At 39.4% G+C, this 18544-nt stretch overlaps 1 protein-coding gene across 1 annotated transcript; it reads right to left on the bottom strand.

Annotated features, from left to right (window-relative positions):
- Nucleotides 1-876: 876 nt before the first annotated feature.
- Nucleotides 877-6537, bottom strand: LOC107783840 (argininosuccinate lyase, chloroplastic). Its single transcript, XM_016604864.2, has 7 exons — nt 6052-6537; nt 4556-4819; nt 4202-4318; nt 3247-3395; nt 2252-2543; nt 1890-2054; nt 877-1309 (listed from the first exon to the last, which is right to left on the bottom strand). The coding sequence occupies exons 1-7, from the start codon at nt 6394-6396 to the stop codon at nt 1052-1054; spliced, it is 1590 nt and encodes a 529-aa protein (XP_016460350.2). The 5' UTR covers nt 6397-6537; the 3' UTR covers nt 877-1051.
- Nucleotides 6538-18544: the final 12007 nt, after the last annotated feature.

Genomic DNA, 18544 nt, shown 5'->3' with positions numbered 1-18544 from the left:
CTCGTGGGTCGGTCCTATGATTTGGGCCCGTCAGGCCCGGGACCGTTTAGCCCGCCAGAGCCCGGTCCCTTAACGGGCCAAACAGTCCCAACGGCTATTTTTTTTTTTTTTTAAAAAAAAACAATATAGCCGTTGGGCTGTCAAAAATAGCAGTTGGCTATTTATAAAATAGCCATTTAACCCCCCCAACTTTGTTTTAATCCCAAACTTTTTATAATTATACTTTTTCCCTATTTTCAACTATAAATACCCCATCATTCTTTCATTTTTTCTTACAAAATCATCAATCTATCACAATCTCTCTCTAATTTTCTTCTATAATTGCTACTATTGCTTACTTTATTATTACAATTTGTGAAACAATTGTGAAGTTGGTGAATTGAAGTCTTCAACGATAATCAATTTCCAACAAGTTGTTCGTCAATTCGGTAAACTCGTTCCAACTCTTAAGTTTTAATATTATAATTTTATTTATTTTATTTACTTAGCTTGATTAATTAAGATGGCTTATTCCTTAAAAAATATGTTTAGTAAAAATAAGGGAAAATCGAAAATAAAATTTACAAAGCATTGTCTTAGATATTTTTTTTAACATCCTTTTGTTTCTATTATCTATTTAATTTTTTTAAAAAAATATATATATGTTGGGCCCACTTAGCCCGTTTAGCCCGGGACCAAACGGTCCCGGGCCCGATCTCTACAAAAGCCCGTAGGTACGGGCCCGTTAGGCCCATTTAATTTGGGACCGCGACCGTTTGGACCGGCCCACTTGGCCCGTTTAGGCCCGGGCTCCTAAAATTCTAGTGAAAGATAATCACAGATTACCTTTCTTACAAGCTGCCACGAGCTCTCCAAAATTACCTTTCTCTGCTGATATTAAGCTTATCAATCCAGATTGCTCTCAATTACTACTATTTCTAGTGAAAGATAATCACAGAAATACATCTCTAGTGAGATACAAAATTCTGTTAGGGAAACAGTAGCTAGCAATATGATCGCTCTTCGACCAAGGCCTCCAAAATTCTTACAAGCTGCGACGAGCTCTCCAAAATTACCTTTCTCTGCTGATATTAAGCTTATCAATCCAGTAATCAAGCTGACCAGCAACACATTCTGAACCAGTGGAGCCATATGATCTGAATTTCTTTATTGAATTTTCAACCCCCAGAAACTCGTAGACATCCTTGTCAAATACCGGACTTAGACTGTTCAACTCGTCAAGGCTAAGGTCTTGAAGCTCGCAGTTTCTGGAAACACACAAAGCGACAGACCTCCCAACTATGTCATGAGAAGTTCTGAAAGGTATTCCCTGCAGGAAAAATCCCAACTTCATCATCATTAAGAGAGAAAAGCTAAGCTGAAGGATTTCTTATTCTACAAATAATTAACTGCTGCAACAAACTAGGAAAGAACCAACAAGTTCTACCAGGTGACGAGTTTATTAGTCAACCCAGAGGTATGTACTAATTTGTAAATCCACGAGGGGAACAAAATGCCAAGGCTACTTAGTTGGAAAAGGAAGGCCTATGTTTGATGCACAATTTGTAAAAGACGTTCTGGATACTTGAGGATGCTGAAAGAGGACTCCAAATGAAAACCTCGTATTCGATGATCTGAACTGAAGCCTCAATTTGAGTAAAGCCAAAAGCCATTCAGTTAAATTGTTCTTAATACAACAGAAACGTAAGAGATATTGATTCATTAGGAAAAATTTGGCAAAAGTTTCCTTCTGTCATGAGCTAAAAGCCACTTCAGCACAAGAACTACTTCCTTTACACTTATCATCTATCTCCTGACTCCCAAGTGCTGTAGTTTTAGAAAGCCACTAATAATGATAGATCAAAGTAACAAGGGAAAGCGTACAAGTCAAGGATTCAAAAATCACTTGCCTTTTTCACAAGGTAATCAGCTAGGGTAGTGGCATCAAGATGACCAGCCGGTAGAGCCTTTTGTATTCTCTCTCGGTTAAAGGCAACATTCTGTGCAAACTCTGCTGAGACCTCAAGCATCCCAACTATTGTCTTGACACTGTCAAATACGGGCTCCTTATCTTCCTATTTAACATAAAACGAGGAAAAATAACAAAAAGTGGGAATTATGCGCACACAGAAAATATTGTCAAAACGTATATATGTGCATTCAGAGGGGAGACATGGTGTAACAGGAACTTCCTAAGAAGTGAAACTGCTAACGGAATTTTTTCTGAGCATCTAGACTATCGGTGGTGTAGAGTTTCAGGAAAGCACTTTACCTGCAAATCCCGGTTGTACGCATGAGGAAGTCCCTTGCACAACACAAGAAGTGTAACTAAGTCCCCTATGACTCTAGCAGATTTTCCACGAACAAGCTCCATTGGGTCTGGGTTCTTCTTTTGAGGCATTATACTGCTTCCAGTGGAAACAGAATCACTAGGGGTCAAGAAGCCAAATTCTTCAGATGCCCATAATACCCATTCTTCGCCCAGGCGAGAGAGATGGACGGCAGTGATGGAATTAGCAGAAAGAAGCTCCAGCACAAAATCTCGATCTGAAACTGCATCAATGCTATTGCACATAAACATTGTCACCATAATTGAAAAATCCAGATGTCAATAGCAAGAAAGAAATTAATGTGATTGCAGATTAATCAAACACACAAAGTAATGGTAAGAAATAGAGAGGAAGATAGATGATGATATTCTTATACCTAGCTGGAAAAAGTGCATAGCAGTGTAAGAGTCTGATTATCCGTTTTTGACAGCAAGCTGGCTTGTAGCTTAGCTGTGGATACTTATTGGTTACTTGGTGATTGACACAATTTAGTTACCCAAAAAGAAGGGTACTATGTCAAGTCTATCAAACAAAGTCAAAAGACAGAGAGGATTTACAGAGGGTAAGAGCAAATATTACAACAGAAGCACGAGACAACACTGTAACATTAAGTGTTTCTTCTTCCAAAAATTCTCATGGAAGCACACTGGGTTTTCCCATTGCTCATTAGTTTACTGACGTCAATTAGCTTGGGACTTCAGCTTATCAGGGTCAAATTCGGTAGGTCACAATCAGTTATATCTTGATTCCCTAAGTATAAAGATTAGTACAGTACAATTCCTTCTCTTCCCCCACCCCCTGCAGCAACCCTTGTGAAGAAAAGGAAAGAGAAAGAAAAGTACGTCGGTAACTACAAAGTAGAGGTTCAATAAAAGCTGCAAGTTCCATTGCTATTAAGCATGTAATTAGATGCAATATATCTATCATACATTAGTACCTGTTCCTCATTGGCGCAGCGAACCCCAATGAATCAGAAGTCATAAACCTATCAATGGGAAGACCAGTGCCAGCTAATGCACATGCACCTAGAGGGCAGAAATTCAGCCTTGCTCTACAATCTAACAAGCGGCCAGCGTCACGCTCAAGCTACAAAGAAATCATTCTTCTGTCGTCAGCAATATGTAGGTTTAATATTCTTAAAATCCAGCACAGCTAAATGAAGCTATTGAACTAGCCGGCTCACATGAGATCCAAAGAGAAGAACAACAAAGCAAGTACAGAAAGCAGTGACATATACAATCAGCGAACTTGGCACTGAAAGGGATCTTCTCCTTAGGAGAGGAGAAAAACAAATTTCTTTAAAAATATCCAAAAAAAAAATAGAAGGAAAAACAGGTAAAAAGGAAGAAAAGGAAAACAGATAAAAAACAATGGTTGAAACAATTTGCACAACATCATCAAGAAACGATCAGATATTTCCTTCACAGAAATTATAGTCTGCAATTATGTTGAGGGCCTCATTGGAACAAGCAAGTGAGAGGTACACTTCCCAATGGAGAAAAAAGGCCCTCAACAAACAAGTAGGAGAAAATGCTCCACGTGGTATTGTCAATGCAAAATGGATTTTTCTTTTTGAAAGATCTGATACTCTGTCAGCAAGCTAATTCAAAATTTCAAATGGACAGGTTTTAACTATTTCAAAATAAATAGAAGTCTGTGAGGTAAAAAGACAATAAATTTTGAAGGGAAATGAATGTAAATGTTCGTGGTATTGTCTGAGGCTCCACTTGTCACAAGCAAGAATTTTAAAAAAAAAATCTCTCTTCATGCATAAACAAGAGTTTCAAGTAATCTATCTATCAACACTTCTTCACTTACTCAGGCTTCCTATGATGATAAATGTAGCAAGTATATGACGTTATAAATGATAATTGATAGGCAATTCTACTTACCTGTTCAACGTATGCTAAGAGAAGGTGTTGCAACAGAACAGGTTGTGCCCTTTGCAGATGAGTATATCCAGGAACAATAAGACCCTCATTCTGAAGAGCTAGTATAACCAGTGCCGTCTGCAGGTTATGTTGCAATAAAAACATGAGTGCATAATAACTTTTCAGCACCACACAAATTGTTCCATTTTGCTGCCAATTCACCATTTCTTCCCACAATATGAAAAATCATGAGAATACAAACTCATGGTTGCTGACCATATACAGAAACTAGTGGCTATATGTTGAACTTAATAGTGTTCCTATTGGACCTCCAAAAGATAATAATTGACAAAACAGACAAGAAAAACAAATGACCTGAAGATTCTCAATGCGTGAAATGATGCTGTCAATAGCATCACGGCACCACAAGCGAAAGTCAGTAGCAACTTGATCGTTTCTACTCCTGGCAGTATGTAGCTTTTTGGCAGGTTCACCAACTAAATCAGTAAGCGCTGCTTCAATGTTCATATGCACATCCTCTCTATCCGTCCTCCATAAGAATTCACCTGCCTCTATTTGCCTCTCTATCTCTTCAAGACCTTTTAGGATAGTATCTCTATCACTATCACTCATCAATCCCTGCAACATACAAGTAAATTACTAAATTTGCATGCATATTAAGACTCTTTACCCCTCACTGAAATAAAATAACACAATTAACCAGCTCGTCCACCCCCCAACCGCCAAAGTAAAAACATCTCTTTTTTCACTTCTTCACTTGATCCATTATTAGCTCAAACCTTCCCCTAAAGAAGGAAAACAAAGGGATAACATACAGATACATAAACTAGTAATTGTAGTACTCAACAGCTAAATTATGGATGTTGTAAAGTAACCCACTTGATTTTCCAACAAATCAATCAACTTGTACAATAAAAAGAAATTATTGTCGGCCTCTTATGTCATTTTCTCTTTTAGGATGACGGTGGTGATTGCGCCAGCTTGTGCGCACCTCGACTATTCTACCAGATACCTGCTATTCCTCCCATCAGCACAGGTACCCGATAAGTTTGTCCACCAAGGCTTAGGCAGCAGAGGCGGATGTAGCTTACTGGCTACGGGTTCAACTGAACCCATAGCTTTCGACGCGGAGTAAAAATTTATATGTAAAAATTTATTAAAATTGCAAAAATAATAGATATGAACCCATAACTTTAAAAATATAATGGGTTCAATGTTAAAAATTTTAAAATTGAACCCATAGGATTTAAATCCTGGATCCGCCTCTGTTAGGCAGATGTGAATAAAACCATCTAGTGTTCTTTGTTCTCCGCTGGCATTTAAACCTGAGACTTTATGGTTCTCGGCAAACTTCATTCTCTTCTACTTTTAGCTCACAACTTCCGCTAAAGGAAGAAAAAACTTACAAAAACTACGTATTTATAGTACTCAACTGCCGCTCTTTTATGTTTTAAAATAGAAAATGAGAACACAACACCGACAAACCACTTGATTATCCAACAAATTAATCAACTTTAACAAAAAAATTCAATCTCGATAGTATCCATTAAAAGAAAAAAGAAGAAGAAAATTTAGCCTGTTTTGCGAGCATTGAGGAATGAGCTTTACAACCCAAAAATGCTAAAGATTGATTCTTTTATTGTAAATCCAGATAAATTACAAAATAACACACTTCATTATCCAACAAATTAACCAACTTAAACAATAAAAGAACCAATCTTGGCAATACACATTAAAAGAAAAATATAGAATTTATGTAACCCACTTAATTATCCAACAAATTAATCAACTTTTACCATTAAAAAATCAATCTTGACAATATACATTAAAAGAAAAGTTAAAAATTTAACCTGTTTAGCGAGCATAGAGGCGTGAGCTTTACTACCCATAATATCCTGTTTATAAAGAGCCTTATCAAAAGAAATGGACTCAGTGAACTTCTCAACGGCATCTGTAACACTCTCCTCGAAACGGCCGCCCCATAATTTCACCTCCTTTGCAGCCGCCGTAGAGGGTGGTGGAGAGTTGCTCATCTGCTGCGCGGCGCAGGTGAGCAATGCTAGGCGAGCAGTGGAGTTAGGGGAAGAGAAGGAGAGGTTTTGGGGTTTAGGAAGAATTAGGGCGTGTTTGGATGGAGAGAAAATGGTGGCGGAGATTGACAAAGAGGTTGAGGAAGAGACTAACAGTGACTCCATTGATTATCCCCCGGCGGCGCAATTCGACACCAACAGACAAACAGAACACTATAACTTAACTGCAGCCGCACTGTATCTGGCAAAGTAGTGTGTTTTATTTTCTGGTACAAACAACTTTTAACTAAATCAACTAAGTGCCTTATTAGAAGTACAAGAGTAAACATTAAATTTCAAATAAATTTGTAGTAACATTTACGTTTTGAAAATTACATAAAAGTACAGCCAATCTAAATTTTTCATAACTAAATTTTTTAGAAGTGTTATAGAGTCTTAATTGAATTAAAATAGTTTAGCTCAAGTCCTATAAGTAAGATTTGAGAAGTATATACTATACATTTTCGTACAAAACATTTCATTTCAGTTATATTGTTATGATTCAATTTTTCAACAGTACATTTTGGTGGAATTGAAAAAGAGATCCCTTTTTTATGTAGAGGATAATGTCCATTGATATAAATATTCGGACTGCTATAATAATCCTTGGATTGATCAGTTTAGTGAGAAGACATGTCATTGCTACATGCATATGTGCTATGCTCTCTCATCCCATGTATCAACAGTTTTTATTAAGAAAAATTACGCGACACAGTAAATATAGTATATATTATATTTACCATTTGTAGTTATACTTTTAGAAAATTATTGTTCGATCCGATCGCAACTCCGACTATGGAATTCAAAGGGATCAAAATAAATATGTTCACATTTAGGTATGCATGTATATATCGAATAGAGACTCACTTACATGCATTCAAGGAGTGTATGAGTCAAAATCTACCCTAAAATATTTAAGATAAGATAACACTAAAGAAAGAGTCCTCGAGTCGTCATCAGTTGAGGTCGACTAGGAAGCAGCGAGATTCGTGGTCGAGATGTCAACAATGGTCGAGGTCGAGCACCGTTGACAAAGCTGTAACGGCTAGTTTTCGAAATAGGATATTAAAAAGAATATTTTAGTGGATATTTTCTACACTTGTACTATTAAGGTTTATTAGAAAAATATCTCATATAAATAGAAAAAAAAGACAATGATATGGGGCATATGACATTCATTTGATAAGAACACTTTTACAAAAGATTCTCTCTCACTAACATACAAACATTACCTTTTCACCAAGATTCTTGTTCATATTATTCTATGCTTTTCTATCATATCCGATAATAATTTGAACATTCTAGGATTTGTGTGTCACTCATCATTATCAGGAGGGACAATCATCTAGTTCATCCTTTATTGGGTGAACCGCTTCTCCTATTTACTTAAATGCCATTTACTGTTATTTATTGCTATATTATTGCTCATACTTTTCGAAATAGTTAATGCACCTTGTTATCAATCGACTACCAGATCTGTTTAACATTAGTCACTCTTTCGGAACCCACATCTAGAAATATTATTATTAACTAGATTTAACCCATTATCATACAAATTCAATTAGTTTAACCAAAAGATGTATTTTTTGGTCAAACAATTTGGCGCCGTCTGTGGAGATTACTTAGTTAAGCTTTTAGTTTCTTCTAGATCTACAGTCAACACGAGTCACTAACGTAGTTTAAAAAAAAGCAAAAGAAACAAAAACAAGATCTCCTTTCTTTGTACGTACAAAATCCCAACATGGCAGGTAACCGAGAAGAAAGGACGAGAATAATAAGTGACCTCCCAACTAACCTCATGTACGTCATCAATAAAAGCTATGAAATGGCACACGAAGACGTAACTCCCAATGCCTCCCCTAGATGAGATGGGTTACCGTCTCCTCACTGCAGCATCACAAAATCTCTTGGTAAAGGAGCCTCTACATATGTGGGGAAGGAGACGCCCCCAGCTGTAAAAAAATCTCCTCGAAGCATGGCTAACTGACACGCTAACTAGCTTCCTCAACAAGCTCGCTCGGGACGCGACAACAGAAAACGAAAGGACTTGCACTATGCAATGAGCAGACGAACAGTGCAACCAACTCCGTCCTCCTCCAACGATAGGTATTACTCACAATGTCATTAATAGTGCATGTGACAACGCCCTCGCAACTATTTTAAAAAGGGATGGAGGAAATGGAGAATGAGAACAATGTACTCTGAGATCAAATGAAAGAACACCAGGAAAGGGTCGATAAAATACCGGGCGCCCCCAAGCTGTTACCAAAGAGACGCCGGCCGGCCGGTTCATCGAACAACCACACAGTGATGATGCAGCCCTATATGCTATACCAAAAACTTTTAAAATGTCGCCCTACCTCAAGATATATGATGGCACAACCGACCCAGAAGATCATGTGACTCATTATGTCACCGCCGTAAAAGGCAACAACCTCGCCAAGGAACATGTGTCTTCCATTTTGGTGAAAAAATTCGGAGAAACCCTCACTAAAGGATCATTAACATGGTATTCACAACTACTGGCACGATCCATCGAAACTTTTGAAGAAATGGCAGACAAGTTCGTAACGGCCCACGCGGGAGCCAAAAAGGCCGAGGCTAGAGTGAACGACATATTTGCCATCAAACAATCTCTGGGAGAGGTATTAAGGGACTTCCTCGCCTAGTTCAACAGAGTAAGGATGACTTTGCCAAACGTGTTCGAAGGGATGGCAGTCACAGCCTTTCAGAACGGGTTGAGCAGGGATGGCTCAAGAGCAACGAGGAAACTGTTAAGCCGGTTGATAAAGTATCCCCCAACCACTTGGGATGAGATCCACAATGCTTATTGTGCCGAAGTCCATGCAAATGAGGACGACCTCAATGGTCCAACCCATCGGTTAACCTCAGTACAAGCGGAGTCAAGAAAAGATCGAAGACACAACGCCAAAAGAGATCACTCGATCCCACGACCTAACATGGAATGGCACTAACCATACATCAGGACGGTCATCGCCTCATCTCCTCACTACGAAGAAGGTCCATCCAGACCCAGGACAGTAACTCATCGGAACGACCAAGGTATGCCCCCTTACTTTCTGCTTACATTTTTTATGTGTCGCTCATAGAGATAGTCTACGCCCTGGAGAAGCTCGGACCAAAAGTGAAGTGGCCGTCGAAGATGAGATCAGACCCTAATACCAGAAAGTCTGACGCCCTATGCGAGTTCCACCAAGAACGAGGGCACAAAATGGAAGATTGCATCTCCCAGAGGTAGAAGGTCGTGGATATGCTACGTTAAGGACATTTTAAAGAGCTGCTAAGCGACAAAGGAAGAACCAATTTAGCCAGAGGGCGCGAACATCAAGGGCCACCTAAACCACCCTCACCAAACCTCCTGCGAAACTCCCGGTACTTGCCGCGGTACTCGAAGTATTTTGCGTTGCAATCTCGCAAATATTGCCTTACGCTTCTCCTCCCTTCGGGCACTTTAAATCTCTAAGATCATTCATGGTTTGCAGTCATAAAAAGAGAGAAAAATAATGAAAGCAAAAATGAGAACTCCCCCGCTAACAAAGGCAAAGCACTAAATAATTTTTTTTGAACATAACAGACAAAAAAATAAATCCCTGAAATACTTACCCTGAGAGCAAGGCTGGCTATGCTCCTCGACTAGGTAATATCGTCCAGCTATTTGAGGGTTTTGCCCTCTACGTCGGAGTAAAAAGGGTCGAGAGCAGGGACTACGGTCTCCGTATTCTTCAATAAATCACGATCCATGTGGATCGCAATAGTCCACGTAGATCCCTCCAGCCTCACATCGAGCTGGGTAAACCCTTCCTCCATTATCCTCAGCTCTACAACGTCAATGTCTGAACCCGTCTTGTAGCCATCTTCGACAACACATTTGCCTCTCTTATTGGCAGACGAAGAAGTATCATCAGCCGGATGCGAGGTCGACGGCCCCTCTTGCTGCGAAGTATTAGAAGTCCTAGCGGCCGACCCTTCGGTTTCCGTCATCACAGAAAGGAGAGAAACACCCTCGCCGACCTCGCAAACTCAGACGCCGACCTTACATCGTCTTCGATGACAATAGTGGTCGTCTCATGAAGCGTGAATTCATCTATCACCGTGTCAACGGCCCGGGCAACCCTGTCGCCCACATCCACCGATCTCCTCTTACGGGGCATCAGGCCTCTACCACCTGGAAATGACTCATCCTCCTCGTCTATGAGACGATACAAGGGAGAAGCTGAAGCTTCCGCTACCGAAGTCTCCACAGATAAAAAGGAGTTAATGTGGAAGCGGCAGCAAGAGGGCCCGAGGAATGACCAAAATCAGCCGGGGTCGTAAAACGAGCAGGAGCCAAAGAGGTGACAGATTTTCTCTTACGAAACGCAGGTGCGGGAGCTCTCGACCTCCTCGATGACCCCCTAGCTGAAATTAAGGGAAGCACAAAAGGATAAGAGAGTTAGCTAAAATAACCACACAAGAGAAATAACCAACAAAACAAAGACAAGAGCAACTTACTAGTCAAAGTGGGAGCCGGCTGTTACACCCCATGTTTTGTACGTGAAATTACATCGTGAGTCAATTGATGTATGCTTGAAAATGAGATTCTCTTTGAAAGTATACAAAGTGATTTAATGATGTTACGTCCCATTTTCGCAAGCCTTTAAGAGTTATCATTCGGGGACAAATGTTGTTACACCCCGTACTTCAGATGTCACTGTCATTATAGGATTATCTAAAGTAAGCTCAAAAAGGACGAAATCTTTCTACAAGGATAAGAAAGGTTTACCGAAGTCTTACATAAGTTAAGATGAATATGAGACTTTTTAATCATTATTTAAATGAGTTTAAAGTCATGATATGACTATATATGATGTTTGGATATGGAATATAAAGTTTGGGAAAAATCGGATTTAAGTTGCGAAAAAATCGAGTTAAGATTTGCCTTGTAACTAGCCGTTTTGAGAAATTAATTCGTAAGCTTTATGATGTCATTTTGGGGCATATATTATACCAAAATGAAGGTATATGAACCTAGTTTCCAATGGTCTAAACTATTTATTCATACGATATCGGAGTAAAGAAATATGGATTTTTAACGCTGTGTGTCTAGTTTCTAACGCTGCAAACCGTTCATCAATACAACATCAGTGTAAAGAGATATTTGCATTTTTGTGAGACTACGCAGGAGGCCCCTACGAGACCCACTTAGTCGGGGCCCAATCTTCACTTATTCTTATCTCATTTTTGGGATGAGATTTTCTCATTTTTCGTTATCCTTCCAGACTCGCACTCTCCAAACCCTCCCAAACAGCTCCCCAAAGGCTCCAAACAAACTCTAAAGTAATATACCATAATCAAACATCAAAAGTTAGCCTAAGTGAAGAAGAGAATCTCTATGGTGTCGTGATGTGATTAAGGGTGGTTGTAAGATAAGGGAAGTTTTGGTTCGAGTTTTTCCAGATTCTTTAAGATATGTATAACACCCCATTTCTTGGTTATTAATATTATTTATGTGTTGGTTAAGTTATTGGATGAAGATTACAAGATAACACTTGAAAGGGAAAGAGTTGTTGTTATCTTTTATCGGGTTGTTGTAAGGCTATATGTTGGGTTATTTTAAGGCTATATATATGTTGTTATGGCTGAAATTTTAAGTTGTATCTACTGCCTAAGGTATGTAAATCATATTATTGGTTGTGCTTAAGGTTAATCATGTGTTGTTTGAGTTGTTTGAGTTAAAATCTTCAAGATAGTAATTGACATGGCATAAGGAATCATTATCTTTTTTGTGGGCTGTGTTGAGGCTATATATATGGTTGGTTGTGGCTGGAAATTATTATAAATAGTTTGATTATGTTGTGTCTGCTGTTGTTAAGCTTATCTATGTGCTAATTCAGTGGATTGAAGAAAATAACATGAAAAACAAGAGGTTGACGATAAAGGTTAAGGTGCTAGGCGTGTGGACTATTTTTGAAGATTATTTTTATGATGTTTTGGGGTGAAAATGATATGGTAAGCATAAGTATGATGTTATACAAGTTGTAAGCAGATTCATGGAAAAAGAATTGGATTAAATTATATTTTGTTAATTGTAAATTGAGCTTGCCTCTCAAAATGGTTGTTGAAGTAATAAGAGAGTTTATTGTGAATTATATTGTTTGGGCTGTTTGGTGACTTTTAGTAACTTATGGGATGTAGTAAAAATAGGGGAGGTGCTGTCCATTTTTTTTGTAGAATATTTGTTTTGAAATATGAGAGTTATAATGCTTATATGATAACGACGAAGTCGGGTTACTCATTGTAGACGTAAGAAGATCATATTGAGCTTGATTGACGATTGGAGAGAAGATTGCAAATGTATGTTAAGGCTAAACCTTTCTTCATTTTGGCATGTTCCCGTAACTACATGTGTTTGATAACGAGGCATAAAGAGAAGTTCATACTCCCGAATTTATATACATTATCCTAGTCTCATAAGTTACAGTATTCTCCCTTATCGGGACTTTATATTCAATTGAGTATTGTCTTCTTTCAGTCAAGAGAGCAAAGGGTATATATATATATAGTATTACAGTATTTTCAAACCCATCGAGATATAATCGGTGGCAGGCCCCTATTGGACAACCTCAGATCATATGGTAAGTTATATACCGAGTCTACTATGGCCGAGCGCCTATGAGCAAGCCCATAATGACCGAGATACAGAGCCTAGTATGGTCGAGCGCCTATGAGCGAGCCTACTACGGCAGACCAGTTACACATATCGAGCCTTATAGGGCCGGACAACTATTTTACTTACTATATTGAGAGAGATGAGCCAGTATCAGCAGGTAAGCATATCTTCAAATTATATTTGACTCCCAGATACTTTCAGTTATTATATTATCAGTTCAGTTTCAGATTTCAGTTATCTTGTTGCCTTACATACTCGGTACATTATTTCGTACTGATGTCCCTTTTGCTGGGGACGCTGCATTTCATGCATGCAGGTACTAATAGACAACTGGATAGATCTTACCAGTAGACAAAGTTAAACATCAGCTTGGTTGGCAAGCTCCACTTCCTCGGAATTACCAGATCGATACCTTGGAGTCCATTTTATATATACAAGTTTGATGGGTAGCTCCAGGCCCTGTCCTGACCATGATACAATTGAATTATTCCTAGAGGCTTGTAGACAAGTCGTGTACATTTTTATATCAATAATGTGGCTTTACCAACCCTATGTAGATTTTTAGTTTGGTATTGTTGGTTGTAGACGTTATTTTCAGATGATTCAGAATATGGCCTCATCGGCCTAAGTTGAGGGTTACCCTCCAGAGTTCACAATTACATAGTGGTACGCTCGGGCCGAGTATGGCACCTGGTGCCGTCCATGCCTCTTCAGGTTTGGGGCATGACACCGGTCCAAACCTCTTGAAAAAGCCCGGCCACCCGCGAATTCTCACGAGGCAAGGGAAGAGCTGGCCGACCCAACCAGAATGTCCTCGATCAAAGGGGAGGTGAATTCTTGGCTGCATAAGAAAAGGACGAGGGGTCAAAATCCACAACTAAGCAAAGTTGTCACACCCCGAACTCGGGGAGCACGACCGGCACTCAACCGAGATAACCCGGCCGAGCAAGCCTACTGCATGTTTTTCTGCCCGACCTTGCCCATGAGTAAAGTGAAGATGTACTCCATTAATTAAACATTGAAAGGATTTCATAAACAACAACAATTTCATTACTACTAGCTGCTTCATTTATAAGTCTCCCAAATATTATATTACACATCCATAGTTTAGAGGTGGAACATGTGATACAATTACAACATCATTAATTTGACCTGCCCAATACCAACGTACAACCCACACCATGTCTACGGAACCTCTAACGAGTATAAAAGAGTACTAGGATAGTGCGGCAACAAGGCCTCGGCTATACCTCAAACACAATACATGAGAAACAAAAGATACATGACACCGATATGAAGTGGGGCTCACCAAGTAGCATAGAGGAGGATGTACTGATATCACCGATCAATGCCATCTGCCATGGAACCACCTACATCCATTAAACGATGTAGCGCCCTCGGCAAAAGGGACGTGAGTACATGTGGAATAGCACTCGTATGTAAGGCAGACAGAACAACATATGAAAATACGACAACTCAAATAAGAGGCAATTAAAGTACATCAAGAGACTACGAAACCTCCCATAGAATCAAATTTCAAGTCTTATTATACTTGCATCATTCTAAAATTCTTTTAGGATCAACTGATCCATACGAACTATATGTGGAATACATAATATAATGTAATTGAAACAATATGTATAAACAAGGCCAATGAAAGTGGCACCTATTGTCTGCGTTAATAATGTGTCTCACTAGATCATCCATATCCCTCACTTATTTTACGCCTATACATTTCATAGACCGTTCTTAGTGTTCACATATCATATTATACACATATGCGTCTCATAGACCGTCCATAGTGTTTATTCATACCGTACACCTATACATTTCGTACACAAAACACATATGCGTTTCATAGACCGTCCATAGGATTCCATACACAATATACCTATGCGTTTCATAGACCGTCCATAGGATTCCATACACAATATACCTATGCATTTCATGGATCGTCCATAGGATTCCATACACAATACACATATGCATTTCATGGACCGTCCATAGGATTCCATACACAATATACCTACGTATTTCATAGACCGTCCATAGGATTCCATACACAATATACCTATGCGTTTCTGAGACCGTCCATAGGGTTACATACACAATACACCTATGCGTTTCATAGACCGTCCATAGGGTACATAATACATCATTATTCACCTAACCACATATAAACTCAAGCGACATGACTAACACTACTTTTAAGGTCGTAAGTTCCCGGATCATTGGATCACCTCATGTTCATGCTCATCATGGAGAAATATAGCTCATTACATTAACAAATGCATGGCAAATCACTAAGTAGATTTCAATGGTACATGGACCCAATTTTTTTTCTTAAGGTTCATTATCATTTAGCAAAGGATGTTTTTTTTCCACCTCATTATATACCTTCTTGTCATCTTAAGGTCACTAGCTAAATTCATGATTCTCGGTGACTTAACATCGAAGTCATTTACATTCATTATTTCAAACGCATACAACTATAGTTGCAACCGTTGGAACATACAATGCCTCACGATTCTCACTTTGGCAAACGACTTCTTTCACTTTCAAACATCATCATGGAACATCAACAACAAAGAATTTCTATTCAAGACTTTAAGTCCACATGTGAGCAAATACGAGTGTTAAGCACATTGAGATTTCTTACACAATTTGGCACAATAGCTTTCATTTGGGCCACGACCTGAAGTTATAACAATTAGATATGCAACCCATGCTTCGAGCACATTTTCAAATAGCACATGACATAATAGGAACATTTGGAATACATATTGAGTATATATCTTTTGGACACAATGCTTATTCGGAATAGTCAATTTATAAGGAGTAACTCAGGACTTACATAAATTACATGAATATCGTGGGATTCAATTCTAAGATAGGAGTTTAGACAACATACCTTGCTTAAGCTTTTCTTAAGTTACTATGATGTTCCGGAAATCTTAGCCACTTCAATCTATTTAGAGGTATAGCAAAATTGAACACAAATTAGGAAGAAGTTCATAGTTCTAGCTCACTTGAATATTTTATCAAACACTAGGTGCGCAAATTTGGCTACAAGGTTCTTCTACAAAATTTTCTTCATTCCATAACCCAATCTTTACTTATTTAAGCTCAACAATCTTCCCACAAACCTTATTGGTACATGCATGTATACATGATACTCTCACACCCAAGAATCATACTCCCAATCACCCATCTTTTACCCCAAACTCAAAATTGAAGAATTGGGAAAAGAAATTCTTACCTCTTTGAAGCCCTAGCAAGATCCTTGTGAAATCTTCAAGCCTTGAGCAAGAATTGATGAACAAAATGTCTAGGTCTTCACATTCTCTCTCTAAAATACTCTCACCTCTCTCTAAAAATATCAGATGAAACTCTTAAATATGAGGCCCAATGCCCTTTTATAAAAATGGGATCGGGTAAAATTTTCAAAACTAAAACTTGCCGAAAATGGGTCTGCGATCGCAAACTATGTGGCCCGCAAAATGGCCGCGAAAAAGACGCCCAAAAACTGGACTCGCATGGTCCAGTATGTGACAGTTCTGCGACCGCATAATATTTCCTAGATTTTTATCATGCCAAGTTTGCGACTGAAATGTGGTCCGCCAAGTGCATATGCGATCGCATAATGGACCACAAAACAATCTTAAAAATTCAACAACTGACTGCTCCACTCCACGATCATTATGCGGCCCGCGAAACGTTTCTGCGGTCGCAAATAGACCGCAGAATTGCCTTCTTCTGCCAAAAATTTTCATGCACTCCTCAATGCATTCTTCAACCCAAAAGTAAGCCTACTTCGGCACCACAAAAACTTAAATTCCTTTGCGAAATTTTATGTGGCCTTACAAAAGTAAACCAAATATCTATGTGCAAGGGAGCGAGGCTCTTATGAGTGCAATTCCAAGCTTCAGGGAAGTCGTCGACGTTGCCTACCACGTCTTCAGTTCTAACGAAGAAGAAGTTGATCAGAACTTGCGGTTAGCCTTATTGTCCATCTTCACCTACAGGCATTTGCCTCCTCTATGGCGAAGATTCAGCATCGTCCCCCTATAAAAGCTGGGGGCTAATATGTGCATCAGATGTCGAAGTATGATCTCGACCCCGACCAACTCAACGAACTTGGTGAGCATCTTTATGATCTTGTAAACATACGACGCAAGTTGAGCCGGGCAAACGTCGTAGAAGCAACATAATACCTCCTCCAACGGGAGGAGAGAAAAAGTGTAGCCGACATAAAAGGGGTTGGCGTAGAATGCGCAATATCCAGGATAGTGGTGTTGTACCGCATCCCACCCGGCGGGGATCAATTCGACGTGGTCAGGAAGTCCGTACTTCGCTTTAAGCTCTGATAAATTCGCCTCTTTCATCTCCGATTTAAAGGTTTCGGTTTCGGCTTCAGGCAGTTTCGAGAAATTAGACCTGGCATCGGGGTTGCGAGGAACTATCTCTTCTATAGTCGGGAAGCCTCCGTCCTTTGTGGCAGTGGGAACATTCTCCGCATGAGGAGGAAAGGGAATCGCCAGAGGGACCGGGTCACTTCCCTCGTGAGGCCCAGAAGGTACGTTAGACATATTTTCAACAAAAAGAAGGAAGGTATCAAACAATGGAGAATCAAAAACAATAGAGATCGTTGGAACAAGAAGAAGAAAAATGCACAACAATGGAGAAGAAGAAGAAGGTACAGAGTTTCGGTGCAAGGATTTCGCAAAGGTTGAAATTATACCCACACACTCCTATTTATAGAAATTCAAGCGTCGAAACCAAGAAATTGATTTATCATTACCTGGCACCGTAACCGAAGCGGTAGATTCAATCAAAAGCCGCACGCGAAACGAAGCAACACATCGGAAAAATGTGTCATAATGACGCACGACGTCATGACATCACCCTGATTCATGAACCGCACAACTCTAGAGTTTCGGTCCAAGGATTTCGCGAAGGTTGAAATTATAACCACACACTCCTATTTATAGAAATTCAAGCGTCGAAACCAAGAAATTGATTCATCATTACCTGGCACAGTAACCGAAGAGGTACATTCAATCAAAAGACGCACGCGAAACGAAGCAATACATTAGAAAAACATGTCATAATGACGTACAACGTTATGACATCACCCTGATTCATGGACCGTACAACTCCAGAGTTTGCGGTTCACAAAGGGCCACGTTGCCTACTCGCCCCAATCATGACAACCCGATCAGCTCGTCCAATCGTTTCGACCACAATAAATATGATCCGCTCATCAAGCCCGCCTGAGGCCAGCCTCATTAAGCGGAGGGACTAATATATGGGTCAAAATCTACCCTAGAATATTTAAGATAAGATACCACTAAAGAAAGAGTCCTCGGGTTATCATCAGTCGAGGTCGACTAGGAAGCAACGAGATTCGTGGTCGAGATGTCAACAATGGTCGAGGTCGAGCACCGTTGACAAAGCTGTAACGGCTAGTTTTCGAAATAGGATATTAAAGAGAATATTCTAGTAAATATTCTATGCACTTGTACTATTAGGGTTTATTAGAAAAATATCTTGTATAAATAGAAAAAAAGACAATGATATGGGGCATATGACATTCATTTTATA

This window comes from Nicotiana tabacum, chromosome 12, assembly GCF_000715075.1.
Source record: "Nicotiana tabacum cultivar K326 chromosome 12, ASM71507v2, whole genome shotgun sequence".
Taxonomy (NCBI): Eukaryota; Viridiplantae; Streptophyta; class Magnoliopsida; order Solanales; family Solanaceae; genus Nicotiana; species Nicotiana tabacum.
The sequence above is the reverse complement of the archived record's forward strand: the minus strand, read 5'-3'. Positions and strand labels throughout refer to the sequence as shown.

Coding starts and splice junctions, on each gene's coding strand:
- LOC107783840 (XM_016604864.2), bottom strand. CDS start 6,396: ATGGAGTCACTGTTAGTCTCTTCCTCAACCTCTTTGTCAATCTCCGCC. Junction 3,396..4,201: donor TCTTAGCATACGTTGAACAG/GTAAGTAGAATT, acceptor ATTTCTTTGTAG/CTTGAGCGTGACGCTGGCCG. Junction 1,310..1,889: donor CTGATTACCTTGTGAAAAAG/GCAAGTGATTTT, acceptor TTTTTCCTGCAG/GGAATACCTTTCAGAACTTC.